General features: G+C 38.8%; 1 protein-coding gene across 2 annotated transcripts in view; it reads right to left on the reverse strand.

Annotated features, from left to right (window-relative positions):
* The window catches only part of PGR (progesterone receptor), a 33,267-nt gene extending 10,573 nt beyond the window's left edge, over positions 1 to 22,694 (reverse strand). For both annotated transcript variants that reach the window (XM_063394534.1, XM_063394535.1), the window contains exons 1-4: positions 21,382 to 22,694; positions 20,029 to 20,180; positions 8,413 to 8,529; positions 863 to 1,165 (exon numbers count right to left, since the gene is read on the reverse strand). In XM_063394534.1, the coding sequence (XP_063250604.1) occupies positions 863 to 1,165; positions 8,413 to 8,529; positions 20,029 to 20,180; positions 21,382 to 22,553 (1,744 nt within the window). In that variant the 5' untranslated portion in view covers positions 22,554 to 22,694. The remainder of the gene's footprint in view (positions 1 to 862; positions 1,166 to 8,412; positions 8,530 to 20,028; positions 20,181 to 21,381) is intronic.
* Positions 22,695 to 23,192: the final 498 nt, after the last annotated feature.

Raw genomic sequence — 23,192 nt, forward strand, 5'->3', positions numbered from 1 at the left:
AATCTGCGTGAAACTAACAGCTTCCTGCCACTGAAAGCAGTGCTCTGTTCTTCAACATCTCCTTCAAGCAAGCTTTGGCACTCATGCTCCTCCTCCGTGAACTGGGTCAGTTCACGGAGACATCAGAAAACCACAGAGGGCCAAAAAAAAAGGTTTATTCTCATTTAGTGAGATGAGTCAATTCACTCAAGAGGTCTGGTAAGTGCCGAATGCAATGGGAAGAGCAGTGATTGAGACTACTGATTCCTGCAGCAGCAAAGTGTCAAACTGAGCTCAAATGAAACTGCATTTTCCAGGCTTTCTGCTCAATGTATTGATTTCTATATATCCCAGGATGACCATGATGATCCCGATCACCATACAGCACACATACATACAGAACATGGATTTTTTTTTTAATCCAGGCATAGATCTTCATAAATTCAGTTACTTCTCATTACCAGTCTGTTTGTGAGTTGCTTAGTCCTAATTGGTATTATTTGTAAAAATTTTTCTTTGTTGCTTTCAAAAAATTCATTTTAGTAATAAGAATAAAGGATAAGTAGATAATACAACTTTTTTATATCAAATGAATAAATGAGAGAATAAGAGGGGCTAGGGTAGAAAGGCTGTTATAACAATCACATACAGGAACTCTCTGAGCTCCTGTGCTTTCTTGGGGTGAATCTAAATATTTAGATGGATTCCTTCAAATGTGCTTCCCTGTTAAAATATATTTGATTAGTTACATCATCTGATAAGTGAAAGCTTAATAATTGTGGAATTTAATAATAATATAAAGTCAATAAAATTCTCTTTAGCTTGCTCCTACCATGAAATATTTGCTTAACTCCAATTCACTACATATAAGAAATGGTATTACCTGGTAGTAACTTGGACCACTTGACAACACAAAGAAGTTGCCTCTCACAAAGATGATTCAGACTGGTCAGCAAGGAACTTGGTGTTTCAGGTTTTGTATTGTCATAACCAGCATAGACAACTTCTGGCTCAATGCCTCGTAAAACACTTATCATTGGGGGAACAAACTGTATTTCTTGATTTGGAGAAAAGGACAGCCTTTGGGTTAGAGACTGGCTTTCATCCTGAAGGGCTGCTGGCTGCTGGAGTGCAACATCTAACGTTCTCACAACCTTAATTTTGTTAAACTTTTTCAATTTGCGACCTGAAAAAGAAAATTGACGATCTGTTAAAAAGAGGTAACCAGTAACATTAGTATTTTCCACTAGTGCTGGATTAAACTTTTAATCTATACAAGGAAACCAGAACTGTCTTCAGAACAAGTCTTCTATTTTTTGACTATTTATGTAATTGAAAAATGATAATGGAAAATTCTTAAGAGCTACTCCCTCTGTATCCTACTCCCTTCTCAAAGGGATGAAGAGCACCCACCCATTAAAATTATTGCCATGAATTCTAGGTTACAGTAACCTCATAAAGTGTTTTCTGGTTCAATTCCCACTCTTCTTTCATATGCCAACAGCTGAGCCAGCTGGCTCTAAAATTCAGTTTCTATTTAATGTCAATTAAAGATACTGCTTCTTTTACTCTCTAATACTCAAAACCAAAAATGTCAGTAATTAATCACTACACACAGAAACTCCTTTCCTCCAGTTCCCTAAGAGCACTTCAGTCTCATGGCTGAATCCTATTTTGATGCCCAGGGGATGAGTGAAAGACCAACAAATACTGTAAAACCACATGTCAACACTCAGAAAATATTTTACTTCCTAAACCATAATTGCCCTTTCTCAATCTTTCTGTTATTTCCATACTGCAGTGGTATGAACACTAACTAAAACAAATTAATAGGTGAATTGCCTTGCCAAAATAAGCACAGATACATGTGATATGGCTATGGAAATATACAGGTTTAGGTAGCAATTCTTCAAATTTCTTTCATGGAAACAGTCTGGCAGTGCACCCTACAGACACAGAAAATCAAGCCTCCAGAGATTCAAAGACAATAACTCTCAATGACTGCTTACCAGTTTGAATAAAAAAGCAAATCCATGCAAAGGTGACTACATGGAACACATCTGCTTTAAATAGATCCTCAAAGGTGATGAAAACCCCACTAGATCTTTAGTTCTGCCAAACAAGTTTGTTTTAGGGAAAAAAAGAGTCAAAAAATGCAATAAAGATACTGATACTTAGGGCCTGATTTACAAGACAGGGCGATGGTAAGAACAGTAACACTCATCATGCAATGACATTCAGGAGTCATATTTCCACTGACTTAACTGCAGGCTTTAATTAGTTTAGTATCCAGTGCCCCAACAATGATATGCTCATTTTATCACTTGTAGTAAGAATAAAAATATTTCTGATTAGAGATTTCTTAGTAAAGAACCAAACACAAAGTTACATCTTGTGTTACAACTGAACCAAGAAAAAAAAAAAACCACAAAAGAATAGACAATTTACTATGCCAAAAGACCTTGAGCCAATTTTTATCATAACAAACCTATAGTCATAGACATGCTGGGAATTTCCCACTAAGTATTGTGTAGGCATGAAGAAAAACAGCAGGAACAATGCATTTGATAGTTCATAAATAATGATTTCAGGTATTTTCAGAAATAATGGCTTCAGATACTTTTACAGTTCAGAGAACAAGTAAAGAAAGAAACCAAACAGAATGCTTATCACATGGAAATGTTAGTAGTTAATAAGTACCCATGTTTCCAAGTGACTAAATGTATCAGAATTAATGTCACACTGGTTTGCAGAACTGCTTATGTGTTTATTGCTAATTATGTTGCTTAACAGCCACCAGTAAAACAACTCCACTTGTTACCTATCTACTGGAGAAGTGAGTACTAATAACTCACAGCAAACTTTCCCATCTACAACAAGGAGACCACATCAAATTAATAAAAACTCATAAGGACATTAGGAAAACAAGAGAGATTTGACAATAGCTTAGTTTTTCATTTGCTGTTTACAAAATACACAGGTAAGTTTGTGCTGTAAAATAAATAAATGTCTCCATTTAGTCCCATAAAGAGTAAATAATACCAATCCACTCTGACAACTACTTTTCTTAATATTATAACCAGTCTGTGCATATTTAGACAGCACACACTTTTTTGGTAACATTTTCATGATTTCATTTTAAGATAGCTAACCACTCAAGCAGTTTCTTCATACTCACTGTTCCCCTACCCTTGATTACTACGAATAGCATGTTTATACTGTTTATGTTCTACATGTACCTAGAAAACATAAAAAATATAAAATCTATTTATTCTCACTATCAAATATATTATGATTTTCTCCTAAATACCTAATACTGTACTTTAATATTTTTTACTAGGTGTACAGAATCATACAGACAATCAGACATTACTGATGGTAGACAGTTTATATTAAAAGGGCTGAGTTTCTAGTAGAAGTCTAACATGTCACTACCCTTCTCCTTACCCTGTAACGAGGTGAAAAGCATCAATGATGTATTATTCTTGACAGAACACTATGGCCCTCTTTAAGGTCACTCTGCTCTTGCATTTTGTGTAGAAAAACAAGCCATGTACACCTCAGGGGGGTGTATACAATACAGAGAAAGCAGCAAAAGGGTTTTAATAAACCCTTTGATCCTAGTTCAGAAAATATTACCTGGAAAATTAATTCACCTTTTTCTGCATGTAATCACTGCACTGCAGACCAAAAGCTGACTGAATAATGAAGAACACAGTAATTTAGCAATACAGCTGAACAAGGAATCTGTGATAATCAGCCTGGGAAAATTACAGATTCACTCATAATAAAAAAAGAGTTGAGTACTTGTTTATTCCAGGACCTGATCTAGCTACCTGCTATCCTACAATGTTTAAGATTAGAAAGGGGATAGATCTATGTCTCAAGTTTTGAGGTAATAAAACCCAAAGGAAATTAACACTTTCACAGGGAATGACAAATATGGTATCATGAAATGCGTGTTTTTATTGATACTTTCCTTCTATAAATTAAGAAAGAAGAAACAGTCCATATAGGGAAATAAATTACTGAAGCTATTTGTTGCTATTCTATAATTTAGTTACAAATGACCTACAATTTCTTTTAGAACAATTCAGGGGTTTGAAATTGCTTTGAATTTAGGGTTGAAAAATGGAACCGTTGTCCATGTAATAAAATATTACACTATTATCTATATGGTTGTCACTCAGTGGCATTCAATGGAAGATAGGTGTACTTCTCTAAGAAGTAAGTGTAATTTCATAATGCAGTAATTTTTTCGAATCTTATCATTAATATCCTGTAAAAAATTAGTGTTTCTCATGTTAATTAAGCAAAATAGCAGGTCTTCATTTAAATCAAGGCCAGCATCAAGAAACTAAGTGTCAGGGGTAAAAGAACAAAAATATATCTATGTACATTCTAAACAGCAGAAATCAGAAAATGCACCAAAAAAAATTGGCACATCCAGGCCATAAACACAAGAAAAGATTTTAAGTATTGCCTATTCTCATTCATTTAAAATAGTCAAGAACGTCTCTAAGTATGTAATTTTTTCCAAGAATGGGAAAGTTGCGTAAGACACTTATCACAGAATCACAGAATTCCAGGATGGGAAAGACCTCAAGGACTGTCCAGTCCAAGCCTCCTTGGAAAAATCACAGTCTAGACAAGATGACCCAGCACCTTGTCCACATGAAGCTTAAAAGTGTTCAAAAGGGGAGAGTCCACCACTTCTCTTGGGGGAAAATGACAATGGGTGATTTTTCTCATTGTGAAATATTTTCCTCTAGTGTTTAATCAGAATCTCCCAGGAGTAACTCGTACTCATTATTCCTTGTCTTTTCCATGTGACTGCTTGTGAAAAGGGAGTTCCCATCTTTTAAACAGTGGAACACAATGATGAGGTGTCCTCTAGGCCTTCTTTTCTCAAGGCTGAACAAATCCAGTTCATAGAATCAGAGAATCACAGAATCATTATGTTGGAAAAGACCTCCAAGACGATCAAGTCCAAACTTTGATGCATCACAGTCTTGGCAACTAGAGCACCAAGTGCCACATCCAGCCTTTCTTTAAACACCTCCAGGGATGGTGACTCCACCACCTCTCTGGGCATTCCGAAGTTTAAAAATCCCATCTGTGAAGAAATTCCTCCTGATGTCCAAGCTGAAATTCCCTTGGCACACCTTGAGACTATGTCCTCTTATCTTGTCACAGGTTCCCTAGGAGAAGATGCCAACACCCATCTTGCTACAATCTCCTTTCCAGGAGTTGTGGAGGGTAGGAAGGTCCCTCCTGAATCTCTCTCCAGGCAGAACAACCCCAGCTCCCTCAGCTGCTCCTTACAGAATTGCTGTTCCAGACCCTTCCCCAGCTCCGCTGCCCTTCTCTGGACACGCTCCAGCCCCTCAAGGTCTTTCTTGCAGTGAGGGCCAGAACTGAGCACAGCATTGGAGGAGTGGCCTCAGCAGTGCCCAGCACAGGGGGACAGTCACTGCCCTGCTCCTGCTGCCCACACCATGGCTGAGCCAGGCCAGGATGCCATCGACCTTCTTGGCCCCCTGGGCACACTGCTGGCTCATGTTTAGCCTCTCCTCACATGGCAGGCTTCCCAGCCCTTTGATCACTGGTGTCTTCAGGAAAATTGCCTAAGCCCTGTAACACCCCGTATATGAATCATGGTGTGTTGATCAGCACATCAAGTCACGGGAAGGAAATATTGCTCATGTGATACAACAAAGAAGTTGTTGTAAGAAGAAGAAGAAAGCAGATATAAGAAATATAAGAAAGCAGACATAAGAAATAGCAGATAAACAAAAAGAGGAAGGATAACAATAACCTAGAAAGAATATTATGGTTAAGAGCCTATCTTGAGATTTTGTTTTCAGTTTGAATTTTAAATCCTCATTTACAAATAGTCTTACTCCAGTTTTCCTCATTTTTGGTCTACATCTGTCTTTTTTACTTCTTTCAGTGCTAAGCACTCTATTTTAGCCTGCCTAAAACAATTAGCTTCGTAATCCCCCCAAACTCTTGACATCACTAAGAACGTCTGAAATACTGCACTTAACCTCAGGCAGACGACAAAAAAACCCCAAAAAAAGCCAGGTGTCACAGTCACAGCTCCACTCAGTATTTCCTTTATTCCATTGCCCAGCTGTTCTCTTCTGCTTTTTATTTGCTGGTGTGGGTGGGGATATCAGGGCACAGATCTGATGAAATACCACGTTCCTCTAAGAACTTGACTGCACAGTCTCAAAAAATGAGAGGCAGCTTTGATTAGGTATACTTAGGAGAAGACTAAGCAACATAACAAACTGGCTAGATAAACAATCTAGCATTAAATACAAGAAAATATTTACGCTTGCTTTGTAATAGCTGAGAATAAAAGGTGATCCAAAAAGGTGACCAGAAAGATGAAGACTTTACTGTCTTTATACCTGACAGTAATAAAATAAAAGCCAGACCACCTTAATCCTCAGGTTTTGTAGGAGGACATAACATCCTGCTATGAGGATACACTAATGAGGACATACCATCTGATCAATATTGCTGGCAAAAGTGTCCAAATTGTTCTGTGTCCAGTACCTACACCCAGAGCAAAATGTATATATTAAAAAACACTAGGAAAACTAGCATCCATAAATGCACACAAAGTGTAGAATTAAGTCAAGCCTGCTGGCAACTTCTCCTACGTAGCATTACTATGCAGAACAATGCTGAAGCAAAAGGACAAGACAATGATAGTGAGTCATCTCACACCCTTCTGCTTGTTGAAACCACTGCCTGTGATGTTGAAACATCACAGTTATTGGTGTTACCCAGGGTATCATAAATGAAAATTCAGGTTATATCATTGTCAAACTCTAAGCTGTGCAAAATTCACTTTCAGGAATGAATTATCTGTATTAATTTACACCCATTAGAATCACAGAATGGTTTGGATTGGAAGGGATCTAAAGATCATCTAGCCTAAGCCTTAGGCAGGTATATATTTTAGTGGTCAAATTGATCAAACCTTGCATATTCTCCCAAATATTAAAAGGCAGGCACTACATCTGCTAACTCCTCTTCCTGAGTTTTCATTCTTACTCTGTATTTTCCACAGCCTACTCAGGACCTCTGCCTCCTTGGCTTTCTCTACTTCCAAAGTTGGGCAAACAAAGCTTTAGGTTCTGCCTTTGTAGTAATACTGTTTCTCTACAACACTGCTACTCCAGTTTTAAAACACCACTTCAATCTGAGAAGGATCCAAAGCACATGTTCTCTTTTTGTCCCTGTCCCCTCAGCCCAGTGGCATCAATGTGCTTGTCAGCTTCATTTTTTTTTTAACTGAGAGGGGGCACTGACTGACCATGTAAGAATGACACAATGGCCATGTGTGCAGAACACTCCAGCTCAATGGAGCTTGCAATCAGCTTACAGGAGCTGGAAACACTGAGCTGTGCAAACTATCAGTCTGAAAACTATATACATGTTTTAAATTATCAATGAATGCTGATCAGCAAGATAGTGAAAGGATGTACAGTATATAGTGCCAGCTTTTCCTTCAGGGATAAAAACAATACTTAAATGTGGGGGAGGGAATGTAGCATTGAGCAGGGGAGAGAGACAAACAGAGGGCTTTGATGGACTACAATAGATTAAATTGGAAATAAGGCAGGTTTTTGTCTTTCCCCCTTTTTTTTTTAGCTCCCTTTAGGAACATATTCTTTTTATCATTATTATATGGCCATTTTCTTATAATCTTAGCCATGTATTTCCAAGCTTTGTGCTGATCCAAAATATGAAAAAAAACACAGCAAAAATAGGCATCATTCCTGCCTGTAAGCACAGCAAAACTTAGCCATGTGACTACCTGATCATACACCATTTTCTCCCTGTAGGTCTTCAAAGGCACAGTGCTCAATTTCATCTAATGATCCATTAAAAAACCCCAAATCTGTTACAGAAAAAAAATAATACAAAGATTGCAATTCCCAGCACCTAGTATGCAAACCTGCAGTATTGGTGCAACCCTGCCTGGCCCTCTCTGGTGGAACAGAAGGATATAATTTTGTTTACATGTACTCAAAGCAATGATAAAAGGTATAACAGAAAATAGAACAGGACAGTACTGATTCCTGATTCCAGTGTCAATTTTAATCTGCTTATTTTTTTATCTAATCAAATTACCTGATCCAAAATTATTAATAAATACACACCAAAGGCATCATTTCCTTCCCTTCAGGAAAATTAATATAAGGGTACACAGCGACTCCTACAGAAAGGTGTTTTGTCAGTGTTTCCAGATTCACTAAAGAAAAATTCTAAGAAATGATAAAACATTAGGTAATCCTTCCAAAAATAACATTTGAATGTGGTTTTTCTTTTACAGACCAAATGTTGTTTAACCTCGACAAATTGAAGGTAGTGTACTTGACTGCCTATGAATCCACTTGAAAAACAGCTCACCTCCCAGGACCATACCAGCTTGACAGCACTTCCTCAAGCGACATGCTGGGCAGTTCTTCCTACGGATTTTATCGACTATGCAGTCATTTCTTCCAGCACATAAATAGTTGTGCTGCCCTGTAGGTAAGAGAAAAACAGGATGAATACTGAGTTTCTAACATGACAAAATCATTTTTGCACATAAATGTTTCAAAAATAAATGAAGATTCAAAAGAGTGTATTTGGACCATTAAACAATTCCTTCATTTTATGCTAACCTTTACCAATCATGTTATATTTCAATACAATGATTTATCTGTTTAAAGGCGAAATTCCCCATCTATGAAATTCCAAAATAATTAGCAGGCAGCATGAACTGCTTAAATTATTGTACTAAAAATATTTAAGTGAATCAAGCATGAGGACAGACCAATGGTTTCTTTAAAACTTATTTTTCTTTGAAGATATTGATCCTGTTTTCAAAGAACTTAAGTAAATCTTGCTTGGATTGCTGTGGAGTTTCCGACAGCTAACGGAATAAAGAAGTTGGGGCAGTGCAAAAAAAAGCCCTTTAAGTAAAGTAAATGACCTCTGAGGGAGAAGCAGTTCTGTACTAAACTTGCTGAAATACGAGCTGAGCAGGTGCAGCCAACACAGCCAAAAAGAACAAATAGAATGAGATTGTAACTTTGTGGTTTATGTTAGCTTAGTTCATCATTTAATTCTGAATGATATTGATAGAAAGAGCCTGTCATTAGTGTATTAAGATAGAGTCCTTTCCATGAAGTTAGCTTTTAGCAAAGCAAAAGATTAAATGGAATACTGTGGCTATGGACCTTGAAATATAACAGAACTCAGTACCAAACATTTTAAATTTTCACTGATTTTTAAATCTAGAAAAGAGTTAATGCTGAACCACGTGAAACAATGCATTTGTTTCTGTGCTAACATTTTTAAAGGAAAATAATCTACCTCTTAACCATAACTTTAAAACTAACCTGTTTGGTTTTAGTGAAAAAAACACGATCGTCAGAAATTATTTTTCATAACAATTTTTCTTTTTAGAAAACTACAGATAAATAAAAACAGTTCCCTCACACATTGCCAGGCAGCAACAAAGTCCTTAGTAATGTTTTAATCAGAAGAAATTCTCATTTATTTTGTCACATTAATTCTAATCCTGGACACCCCCTTACAGGAAACATTACCAAAAGTAGACAAATGAATAAAAATCCATCTTGCTATTGGCAGCAGACCAATAAGCAAAACACTTATTTTGAACAACTCTTCCTTGGGATTACTTGCAGTTTGTCCTCATCCTTCTTTGCCTTTATAAGTTACAAAAGGCATTCAGTCTTTGGATAAGCAACAACAATTTTAAAACTCCCTTAATTTAATTAAAATCCATGAGGATTATCCCAGCTCTGTGGCATTCTAGTGCTTTAATTCACAGATTTACAAAAGAATGCTTAAATATAGTTAAAGTTTTGTTTGTTCTTGTCTTATTTCAGGGTTTTCTTAGGTTCCCTGAAAGGAGATTTCTTCTGGCCCTCTTTTCCTGGGAATCTGTAAAGTCTACACAAGATGGTCTGAATCCGTATGAACCTTGTCTTCCTTATTTTATATCTAAGACTGAACAACATTTTTTACATTTAAAAAACAAATCATAATTGAATCACAGTTATGAAAACTACATTTCCATGTTCATATGTTCTGAAGTTTCAAATTAGACAGGATCAAACAGTCTCTCTGCCCAGTGTATACCAGGGCAGAAATTAAATTTGTTACTAGAATTTAGGCACAGTAAATTTGCTTAAAGGCCGAAATGCTGTCAACCCAATTCTCTCAGGGGATTATGGTGACAAAAACTCAGGCACTTCTTGGTGCTTACTGTTAACAACTTCCTTGCTTTCAAGACTTTTAAGAAACCACAGTCATATCCTGCACTTGACTTACACCTTCATGTGTGTTTTCCATTCCACTCATCTCTACCCCACCTGACACCTTCTGTCCCAAAGTGTACTCCACTCATCTTTATTCAGGAGCAACTGATTTGGAAAACATGTAAGTTTCTGTTGCTTGGTATTTTTCAGTTTCATCAGTAAAGGATTTTTTTTTAATCGCAGTGATCTCTGTGGATTTCATCTCGATAGATAAATCTGAGTAAATGTTCCCATTTGAAATCACTATCATTGTGCAAAGCTGGGTTCTGAGAAACTGTTATTTGCTTGACATTAATATTTTAGGGACAGCACCCATCTGAAGGAGAGATTGTGTAAGAAATGAACACATGCCAGATATTTGCCTTATTTCAAAATTACAGAACAATATTTCATTAGATGAAAATGTTTGGAAGATCTTCCTGGGATGATAAAATATGTGTTTGAAAATGTATTTGCTACAGTTCAGTCTTCAGGATCATCTAGATTTGAACGATTTGAACTCATTGTCTTCAATACTTGAGCACTGCAGTTATACCAAATGCATGTACTAATGAAATACCCAAACCCCCCATCGAGAATAAAAATTTAAAAAAAAAAAAAAAAAAACCACCACAAAAAAAAAACCACATCACAACTTGGGCAAAAACCAGGATAGTAGTATTTTAGTCACTAGAGCACAAGTTTGAAAGTAAAAGTTGCTATTAGCATTTCTTACAAAAATATGAACCTGAGAACTTTCTGGCAATTGGCCCATCATCAGAAAGCTTCACCCACTGTTAAGTTTCCAATGAATGTTTACTTTTTACTGTTTTTTGAAAGTGCACATTGAGAGTCACTCTCAATGTACTGGCTCTTGATCAGCTTGATGGAGAAAACACAGAGATTATTTTATCTGTCACTTAAATGTTCCAGATCCTTGTAGGATAGTATTTCTGTTAAAGTTCCATCAAAATCCATTAGTGTTAGCAAAGCTGCAAGTTCTAATGTCAGCAGGCAAACACAATTTTAAGTCCTGTAATGACTACTGCTATACTGGGATGTTTTTAATCCAAACAGTGCTGAAATAGCATGTACAGTATCATTACAAACAGTGCTATTAACTCACTGACATGCTGTAAGTCACTTACAATCAATCCAGTACATGAGTTGCATGAGACTTTGCAGATGTACAAAATATGGAAAAACATAAACCTTTATCTGCACTTGGGGTATCAGATAACAGCAATTAGTTATTTGGGCTAGTGAATGTGTGCTGAACTGCTGCCACCCTGCACAGAAGCAAAGCACCTGTTTGCAAACTCTCAGTTCCTACTATCAGCAAAGAAGAGTACTATCTCAACTCTTTCTTCTTTCTCCCAAATGTGATTCTGCTTCCCTGTACCTCTATTAACTGCCAATGCTTTTGTATAAAACCATCAATCCTCTGGAGGACTGCTCTTTTCAAAACACATCATGGTGTTGTATTTAGTCTAGTTTTAGATTTCTGCCTAAAGCTTGCAGATACCTATTGCATCTCCTTGCAAATTATTTTACTGCCAAATGTCTCCCAACATCAACTTTTTGCTTCCTGAAGGTTAGCCTCAAGGTTTTGCTCAATAACTTTCTAACAGTATGTTTGACATCTCATAAATTTTGAAAAAGGACCAATTTAATCAATAGGTAAAAACCAAACCAAACACCACAATGGAAATGTGGAAGCTGACAATAAACATGGATTTAAAAATTAAGAAATGGAAAATAAGTTCACCTGTACATCTAAACAAAACACAATGGTGCAGATGCAGCGTTTGAGTAAAACTCTGACTCCTGGAAGCTCAGACAACAGACTAGGCTAGCTCCTAGCTTGTGGAAAACCTGACTTGTCAGAGTAAATACAGGGTAATCCTTACCCTGAACATGCTCTGACAACACAGGTTTTCCACAGCTAGGCAAACAGTCTAGGCCTAGTTCATCCTTGGTAAAACGGGAAGTAAAATTATTCCAAATTTAGCCCAGACCTAAATATAACACTCTTCTATTTACACTGTTTCAAAGTGCAAAAGAGCAAATGTGGGTTGAATTTGCTTCTCATTATGAGGGGTTTTTTTCAGTCTTGAAGAACTAGGAATCTATACTACACAGTCTTCATGTCCCTGTATGCCATCCCATGCTATCAGTCTCCAAGATTCCACACACTTCAGGTAATGTTGCTGGGTTTTTTTTAATTTAATACTGATTTTATTTTTCTCCAAAAATACAAAAAGTCCCTGAAGTGAGACTTCTCAATCTAAGTATTTAACCAAAACCCACATCCATCACAGACTTTACCATGTATAATCTTTTATACCATGTTTTATACCATGTATAATCTTTTGATAAAGATTTCCCTCTTAGCCTATTGAAGTAAAATTCTCACTTCCAGTTCTTCAGTAGGTGTCGTGACTTCCACTCTGTAGCCTATATTGGTATAAAGAAAGACTTGCAATTGATGCAAGTCTGCTCCTCAGCAAAGAGTTAAGGATTCAGTGGACCAAAGAGAACAAGGAGTGGAAAGCAGAGGAACTTGTGAATATGTTCCGTCCTAGAATCTAACTGAAATAATGAAGAATTTCATAGTGAAAGCAATAAAAATGATTGCTTATAATATCCTTGACTGACTCTTTCCTCCTCTTGTATACTGATCTCAAAATCTTCCTGCCTTTTGCCGTGAATCCTGCAATACTATTATCTTTTTCCTTCCAAAATCACTTCTCCAAAGAGCAACCTCCAAAGAGAGTACAATTTTTAAATGATATCTACAAAACAGAACAAATGTAGCTATCATGTTTTCATTCACTTCTAGACAGAGTCAAAAGTTACAATCCTGTTTTTCATTTTTTTTTTACATTTCCCTATCTGTTCCATCATTTCCAATAAGAAAAAGACAGAAAACAAAATGAAACAAGATTAACTCATAATTCATGGAAAGTATAATGAACTGCAAAATTAGGAATACTGTTTTGTATTGATTTAAAGTTGGTTTGCCTAGACTGTTTACCACTGCAACGCCTTGAAATGTATAAAGTCTTAGAGTCTAATTATGGGAACTGACAACAGTAAAAGCTTTCCACAACTAACAACCCTTCAGGAGGATATGGTAGCATCTACAAGTCACTATTTCCAGTTCTTTTTATGACATTGTGTCACAATTGTTCCTTGGTCATAATTTTTAGGTAATCAACTACATCAGGTATAAAAATATGTAAAATTATGGAAGTGTCAGCATATTTGTCAATAGGTGGTCTGTTTCTTACAAATACAAAACATGAGATTTGAACACAAAACTGACTTTAAAAACACACCAACAATTTCAGATGTATACACTCTAAAGTATCAGTTGTTCTCCTTTTGATTACTGAGTGTTATATTCTTCCATTAAGATAAAAGAGACTCTTTATATTTGCATTTCAGTTATCATTCTGATTTTAGTGGAATTATCATAGCACATTACCATGAAAAGTTTTTAATGTATATTTTCCTTATATTTCTTGACTTGTCCTACAACTGAACCAGTGGGACAGGGTCATCCACTATATGAGCAATAAAGGTGGAAAAACCCAGAAATATTAGTAGTAGAAAAAAGCAATATATCAAAACCCCAAATATTGCTGCCTCTTGATGGAAACCCTTTAGATTAATTTGATTCTATTGATTAACTAGATTCTAAAATGCAGATATCTATCAAAACTCTACTAGTGGTACATCATGAGTACTGTGGAACAAATACACAATTTAAGGCAATGGACACCATCAACCCTAAATCTACTTTTGGCAGAGAACAGTTTTACTATAAATACTTACACTTCAAATACTTAAGTCATAGAATTTATAAATATTCTAGTACTTTGAAATAAGTATGATTTTTATATATGAAAAAAATTAATGATACCTATAATACCTTAAATGTAATACTAAAGCAATATAAAATTAGTATTTTATATGCTTATTATATTTCTTTTATATACTACAGAACTATATTAGCTACCTTGGTGATGTGGGTGGGATTCATAACACCAAATGCAGACAGTGTACATGGCCACCTGACACTCCTTTCCACTCAGTGCTGAGAAATAGTTAAAGTACTGCTATTTTCATCACAAGTACATACTAGAAATGTCAGTGAATTTCTTCCTAAAATTTCTTATTTCTCTCCATTCACCATAAAATGAACCCAAGATAAGCAGTTCAGGTTGCTCACACTGTGCACATGGGAAGTTAGAACAGCTATTAGCAAGACTGAACAGTCAGTTCAGCTGGTACTCTTTAAAGCAGGCAGTTTTACACTACCTGAAATAGCTTCTAATCCACCTGAAAAGATGTTTAAGATAATATATGATCCTATTTCTAAAATACTACATAAAAGTTAAACTAAAAATTTCAGTAACTAACATTTCTGCAGCTGACTGTGTACTAAACCATGTCTATTAGGAAAACAGTGGCAAAGTCACAGTAGAAACAGTAGGAAGCCCAGCATTAGCACAAGAGCCAAAGCACCAGAACAAATGACACCTCAGCTCACTTCACTGTTGTGTCTCATATTAATCAGTTTATCAAATCGCTGTTTGTCAAACTGCTGAACAAGAAATCCTTTTGAAGTCAGAAGTACAATGAAGATATATCATGTATCAATGCAGATTTTCTTTTCATTTTCATGATGCAAATTCCTTGAACTCACAAAAGTGACATTTTCTAGCTGTATTTTAGGCTCCTCAATAAAGCGATTTTGTACACTAGAACTGAAAATAAACTTTGCTTACTGTACTTTAACACATTTTGGCCATATGCAAAATAAAAGGACTTCAATAACACCAAATCTGTTATACTGAGTGAAAAGTATTTTTATCTCTCAACTCGCTACGTGTATGCTTTGTGTGTTTGCATGTTTTCTACTTCATGAACATTTCATCACCACTGGCTTTACAGCACATGCTGTACCAAATTCCCAAGATCCAGACTGGAAAGTTGGATTAAAAATTAGAAAACCCTTCAGAGTTAGGAGAAAAAAGAACTTTTAACAGCTGCTTCATCAAGTTTACAGCCAAAAGGGTCTCTACAGTTTTACTTCTCTGTGTTTTCAAAGAGGATTTTTTACTAGTGATTGGCATTTTTTTAAATACTTGGCATGCTGTACCGTTTTAGATTCTTTAGCTATGGAAAAGCCTAACTGCTTAGAGAAGCACTTTCCTTATGCACAGTGTTGCACTACGTACATAGTGAATCACACTGCCATCACAAAACTGCTTATCATAACTCTGATAAGGCCAGATAAACTTTATCAGAAAGTTTGGTTGATGTCGTGATCAACTGTCTTACTGTGTAGGTGTAGCTCATCATATATCATTCCATGGAATCCCTATTGTGAAAACCCTCATGGAAATCCTACTTCCTGCCAGTTTACCAAATTCAGGCCTCAGAGAGTAGAAAAGCTGACACTTGGTCAATTAAATGTTAATTGCTACCTATGCTTGTGCTTATTCCCTCATGCCATTGATGCAACAGAGTTGCATCTGACCTTAAAGCAAATACCAAAACTAGACAAAAGTTATACAATCATTTGGGCAAGCTTGTAACACACTCCCAGGTATTTAAACAAACCAAGAGTCAGTTTCTGACAGATCCCATGTAATATCACCTACTCATGTTGGTCTCAGACTCGGGGTTGGGGCAACTACTTTTTCTTAGGTATCAATAATATAAAAAAGTGCAAATATAAATAGAGAACAAAAATAAGAAATTAGGCTTTATTAAAGGAAAAACAGTACTTGAATTATTTTGCAGGATTTAGGTAACTTTAAGTTTTCATTAGTAAAACCACTGCAAAAGAGACACTTGTCAACAAGAAGGCAATAATGCAGGCTACCAAGAAATCCTGTGTTAGCAACCATGTAACTCCAGAATCCCAAAACTGAACACTGGCTTCCTGTTCAGGGACAGACATTTTACCATGGTGTTCCACAAGCATTTTGATCCTAGCTGCCCTGCATGGTTTTACATGAAGGAATCTTTATAAGACATTGCTAATGATTGTTTGGCAATTTAGTCCTAGAAAAGTAAAAGTTCATTGCTTGATCTTCATTCTCCTCATGCCCTGCTGGAAATATTCTCCTCTATGTTTTGTTATCATGAATGAGATATATGGGTAGCATTGGCAGCCTGATCATCAACTGCAAATTACTTTGCAAATATAGTAATTCTACATATTTCAAAGCATTTTGAGTATTATTTCTGATTTTTTTTGATTTCTATCTCCAAAATGCTCATCACTCTCATCTCACCGACAAGAACACCACTACTCTATCAGCTCAGTGAATTCAATTTTGTCTTTTCAAATTTCTTTACTGAATATAAATAACAGTAACTTTCATTGTTTTCATTATGTTCAAAGAAGATCTTCAAAGCATTTTTGAAGAGCCTTGTCATTTCTTTGTACATTAACTGAATCTACAGACTACAAGTTATTTGTGAGGGTCCAACAGAAGACTTCTAAATGCAAATAAACGTTGCCTAGGAAAAGAAAAAAAACAACAGTATCTTCCCTTTTCTCATCCTCACTTGCAGTACTAACTTTTTTACATATCTGGTAAACTACAGATTCCCAAAGAAAGGGCATGCATTTTTGTTCAACCTAGTTCAAGATGGTGCCAAGAGAAAAATGTGTTTATTGTACTAATACCAACCTTTCCTTCGTGTGTATATATATATATATATCTATATAGCGCCACATATGGGGAACAAAGAACCCAAAAGACAGAAAGTATCTACAAAGTCATACATATTTTAGAATTCAGTGCCAAGAAATATTCTTAAGTAATCTTTGTGATCCTCATACAACTCTGACCCCTTGTTAAGTTCTATGGGTATGTAGTAGTAACATTCAAATGTATGATTAAATCATAATTAGTATATACAGTTTTAAGTGATTGTTCAGTCTGAGTATTTTAAATAATATCTATTTTTATTTCAAAAGAACTGGATATGGAAAAAAAAGGAATTTTCTGGATAGCATAGGAGTCCATTTTATTCAATGGAAGTGTTCAACCAATAAAGTACTGTCCTCCCACCTGGGAAGGTAAAATAAATGGTGTATGAATAGAACAATTTCTGTGAAAATAAATTACAAAAAATACATAGGCTGTTTGATTTCAAACAGCAAATGCATCTCAGATTACAGAAATAACTCAAATAGAAACCAGACATTTTCCAATAGATGTAATGCTATTATAATAAGTGCTTTTTTATCTGTGCACAAAACCTTATAACATTAAAAAAAAATCTCAAGATAGAAAAAATCCATGACATAGAAAAAGCCAGCTATTTCCAATGATGTTTTAATTTCTCATAAAGATCAGTAATGTATTGAAATTATATGAAAAGTAGAGTTTTGACCAGGAATTTTTACTCACAACATTTAATATCTTATTTGCATGAATTACTATTAAAAATTCGACATGTCTGTAGTAGGACTAAAAATTTTAAAAGGTAAATAATTCCTTTACACTCAGAGAAATTATGAGCAGGGGGGTTATTTCATGGAAGAAGCAAGTAAGAAATATGTCTCAAATTTATATGATTGCCAGTGTGAATTTTAAACACTATTTTCTATTGCATTTAAAATTCAAATATTCCATTTCTTCTTACAGAGGAGCAATTTCCCACCATTATTTCTGATATGAAATTTAAAAAATATATTTGAAGTTCATATAAAATCAAATATCTATCAATAAATGGGGTTATTTCAGTGCTGATAATTATATAGTACACTGCAATGAAAATAAGAAGTCCATCAGCCCATCTCTCAGAATCCCCTATAGTCTTGCACTTTCTACCAAAAAACAGGTACAACTGTATTTGTTCATTTTGCCAATGCCCACACTGCTCATTGCCTGACATTGCTTCCCATCAGATTCAAGAACCTGTATCTTTTCTGATTACAGTCAGGTTTTTGATGTACATTCTTGAACATTCTTTGAAAATCCTAACTAGAAAACCCAAATACATTTCCTCAACAGACTCTCTGTCTGTGGATTAATTTAAAAATTAAAATTGTGAAGCTGCTATGCAAAACCAAAGACTTTTGTTTATATAACTTTATTGACCTCTCATTCGTCTCTAAATTAAAATCTATATTCTTAACCTGGTAAGACTCTACAAATACAGGCTTTGAATATTCTGTGAAAATAACTTGAAGATGTTCCTTGTATCAAGTCACATTCCTTCCTAACATTTTTCATTAAAATAATTCTGCTGAACAGTAATATAATATGTTTTTTGAGCAGATTTGTCTACTGTAAACAGAACTGGGTACTAAATTAAAAAAGAGATGAAATCTAAAATTGACAGAATCAAATTCAAAGAAAATGTTGCATTGTTATATAGGTAGAAAGCAAAACTAAAATTTATTTTAAAATATGATACTCATAAATATGGTACTCGCTACACTTAGGATTAGAAGTTCAGCTCCCTGATTTTTTAAAAATATATCTGGCTTATTTAGCAAAACATAGCAAAAAAATGCAAAGCCAAACCAACAGATGAACTGGAAGAGTCAGTGAAACCTAAATGTATTCCTGCAAGTGACTTAAGATCTTTGCAACCTAACACAAATATTTCTAGTAGTTTTCTCATGAAAGAGACAACGTGGCACTGGCTCAAAAGTTCACTCAGAGCACCAAGACCACTTCACAAATATTTAAAGGAAGACCATGAACATATGCTTAAAGTAGAAAGTAACAGCACAGTGAAACAAAAAGTCTAATTATATTATCATGCTTGAGTTTTACTTTTCCAATATTCCCTTTTTGGAGAGAGATAAACTCTGTAAAGTGGAAAATCTATGTATCACAACAAGAAAATACAAGATGCAGGTTTTTTATTTTAAGGAATCCTATCCATTCAAACAGTGGGTTTGTTAAATACATGGAACAGAAATTTGAATATCCTAGTTCTAGCAGGATAAGATAAAAATCAAAACAGGAGACAAAGCCTAAAAAGTAGAAGGATTTGTTTTACTGCTTTAGCTGTTGAACCATATAAAACAGTCTGCTCTTGTATTTGTATTCAAAATCTCAACGGACAAGGTGTATAATACAATCCAAAATGAAAAAATAAATATAAGTATTACTACTGTTTCATTACACTTGCAGCTTCTCTTTGCAATTTAATGACTACTTGGAACAAGTCAAACACAATTATTGTTATTATGACTTGAAATAGTTCAGTGAAATTTTAAATACTTCCATAACTCCCAGGAAGCCAGGACTGCAACTTGACAGCAAGTAAAACTTCATTACTTCAAAAAGAGAACAAAGCCAAAATAAATTCTTATCTGCCTATCATTAGTTCATACCCACAATATTTTCCTTTGAACACCATTTATACTTTTTAAAACAAGTTGTGTAATGCACAATTTTTTTTTTATTTAACTCTGCCTACGTGGAAAGATTAACTGATAAACAGTAAATAATAAACAGCAAAAAAGTAAAGTAAAATAAATAACACTAGAAAAATCAATTAAGGAAGAACTTTGTCAATATCCACTGTAATATTTGAACAGAGTTGATAAAAAAAAAATCACTACAGTGAGAATATTTATAGAAATGAGCAATAAATAAACAGTACGCCCTAGTGTCTGGAAGATATATTTCAGATAATTAGGAACAATGGCATCACATAGTACCTTCCATTGCCCTTTTAAAGAAGACTTTACAACTTCCACAGGTAAGCACTCCATAGTGGCAACCTGAAGCCTCATCACCACAGATGAGACAAATCTTCTGGGGTAGTGATTCGAAACTGAACTGAGAACTTTGGCTGGTTTCCGTATCTGGCCTTGAGAAGAAAAAGAATTAAAAGAAATTAAAGATCTAGCTTTGCACAGTTAACTACTTACCCGTATTAATGAGTTTGATATTAAAAACTTCATTTTAAAATCTGTAATCAAAATATAGGAGACAAAAAACTCTAGTATGATTGCCTTTCTGCTTAATGGTTTGTCTCTACTACAGTAATGCAAAAAAGCATTGCAAAAAAAAAAGCATAAAGTTATATTTTAAACCATTTAGCAAAAAAGGTACCATCTAGACACTGTTAAAATGTTCATCTTCCTCAGATCAACAACTCTTGTAAGTGGAGTCATAGTGATGATTTTTTTTCCTGTACAGAGACAGAATCAGACAGATGTCAATTGAATTTCAAAGGTCTCTTTCATATGGGAAACACAAAATTTCATTTCAACTAGAAAAATCTTTAATAATCAGTTTTTCATGCCCCCATTCAGCTGCAGCGTTCTCAGCAGTAAATAAGTCTGATGGGGTTATCAAGAATATTTCCAATTTGTCTCCAAGAAAGGCAGACTAATCTAGGTAACCACTACATTTACTAAGAGAAAGGATTTCCACTGAAACTGTAACATTGCGTGCACCTTTTGTTGCGTTTATTTCTAGGTATGCACATCTCGGCATGACAGTACTTCATGTCATTCTAGCAAATCAATACACAAGTGCTTCAGTTTTCTTTTTCGTGTGAAATCAAGTGGGTTTTGTGGGGGTTTTTTTAGGTTTTGGGGTTTTTTTCCAAATCGGGAATACTATTTTGGAAAATATTTATGTATTGTTGAATGCGGTATGGCTTAAAGTGAGGGCAAGCTAGAAAACCTGCCCGGCCTCCCGGGGCTCGGACACAGGGTGGCCCTGAAGCCCCGCAGCGATACCAAACCAACATCCCCGGAGCGCCACCGCGCCCAAAGCCGCCAGGTGCCACCTGCGGAGCCGGGACACCGCGGCGAGCTCAGGCTGCGCAGGGAGTGCGAACGGGGCTGCAAGCACTGCCTAAAAGCCCAAAGACGCCCTCGCCGAGAGAAACTTCGCCCGTCCTTTCCTCAGAATCCTCTTAATATCCCCCCGAGGCGCCCATCGCGCTGCACGCCCGCCCCGCCGGGGCAGGAGGAGGAGGAGGATGCCGGGGCTCTCCCGCCGCGCAGCGCGACCCCCGGTCCCGTCGCTCAGCGAGCGCCCCGCCGGCCCCGCCTTACCGCGCGTAGCCGAGGTAGGGCGGGCAGAGCTGGGGCAGGCCCTCCTTGAGCACGGCGGCCGGGAAGGCCAGCGGCTGGTGCCCGTTCAGCCCCAGGGCCGGGTAGAGCCCCGGCGGCGCGGCCGAGGTGGAGGGCAGGCTGTCGGGCGGCGCCGCCGGCCCGTAGGCGCTGGCCAGCAGGCCGGGCTCCGCCTTGTAGAGGACGCACTCCAGCGAGGGCTCCTGGCCGGCCCGCGGAGCCTGCGGGTAGTCGTGGCAGCCCGCCGCAGGGCTGGCCCTGCCGCCCGGGTAGCGGGCGGCGAGGCCGAGACCCTCCTCCTTGATCTTCATCACGGGCTGGACGTCGCCGTAGGCGAAGGGCCCGTCCTTGGCGTCGGGCGGCGGGAAGCCGTAGGGCGGCAGGTACGGGGCGGGGGGCGAGCAGCGCGGCACCGCGCCGCCCTCGTACTCCGCGCCGTCCAGCAGCTGCCGCGTGCGGGACGCCAGGAAGGCCGAGTTGAGCGGCAGCAGCGGCACGTGCAGGTATTCCTGCCCCGGGTCCCCCGCCCGGGACCCGCCGGGCAGCGCCCCGGCACCGGGGGCGTCGCCCTTGGGCGCCGCGCCGGGACCCTCCGCGCCGGCCCCCGGCCCCGCCGGCCGCGCCTTCGCGGCGGGCACCAGGGCGTCGCCGGGCGGCCAGAGCGCGGCGGGCCGCGGCGGGGGCTGCGAGGGGCCCGGCGCCTCCGGGGCCGCCTCGGCCGCCTTCTGCGAGGGGCCGCTGCTCATCGCGCCGTCGGGCGCCTCCTCCGCCTCGAAGAAGGACCAGGGCGCCGCGGCCACGGTGGAGCTGGCATGAGCCGCGGGCGTCAGGAAGGTGTCCAGGACGGTGTCCAGGGAGTCCTTGACCGAGAGGGAGCCGCTCCCTGGCTGGTAGGAGAGGGAGTCCCGGCCGTCCTCCTGCCCCAGATGTTGCTGCTGCGGCTCTTCCTCCTCCTCCTCCTCCTCCCCTTCCTCCTCCTCCTCTTCGTCCTCCTCCTCGTCGCTGCTCTTGGGGTAAAGCAGCCCGTCCAGGGCGATGTCGATGGACTCCGTTTCCTCGCGGAAGGGATCCCGGCCGGGCTGACCCTGCAGCAGGACCGCCCCGTCTGTGGTAGGCGGAGGCGCCCTGGGCTCCTTGGCTTTCACCTCGGTCATGCTGGCCCGGGGCAGCGCCGGACGCCGGCGGGTCTCCGGCGGCGACAGAAGTGAGGGCGGCCGGGCAGCGACGGCTCTTTACATCCTGGACGTGCCGGCGGTGGCGCGGGTCCTGCTCACATGGTGCTGCTCTCGGAGGGACGGCTCTGCCCCGGGCTCCGCCGCCGGGACGGGGGTGACTCGGAGCCGGGGGCGGTGCAGCCTGGAGCGAGAAACGATGGGAGCGTGTGCGGGAGGCGTACAGGAAAGCGGGGTGCCTGCCAGGCTGACTCGGCGCTCGGCTCGTCCCCCGACTGCTTCCCACCGCCCGGCGGGCTGGCCCCGGGCTCCACGCCCCCTCGCCCGTCCCTCCCTCCCGCCCCTCCTCGCCTCCAGCCCCGTCCTTCACCGAGGGTCTGCGCTGCCTCTGGGAACCGCTGCTCCTCCAGCGGCACTTCATCGGCTCCTCCTCCGCTCCGCCTGTCCCCCACCCATCGCTCACCGTGCCCGCAACCCTTTCCCATCGCATCCGGCGCCCTGTGCCTTAGGTCAGCGCTTTTTGGCTTCTCCTGATCATCCTGCCGTCTCATCCCTTTCCTCCCGTCTTGTGCCGGTGCTCTGTCCTCTCGCTTCATCATCCCAAGAAAGCCAGCTCTGCAC

This window comes from Prinia subflava, chromosome 3 (assembly GCF_021018805.1).
Source record: "Prinia subflava isolate CZ2003 ecotype Zambia chromosome 3, Cam_Psub_1.2, whole genome shotgun sequence".
In the NCBI taxonomy this organism is placed as follows: Eukaryota; Metazoa; Chordata; class Aves; order Passeriformes; family Cisticolidae; genus Prinia; species Prinia subflava.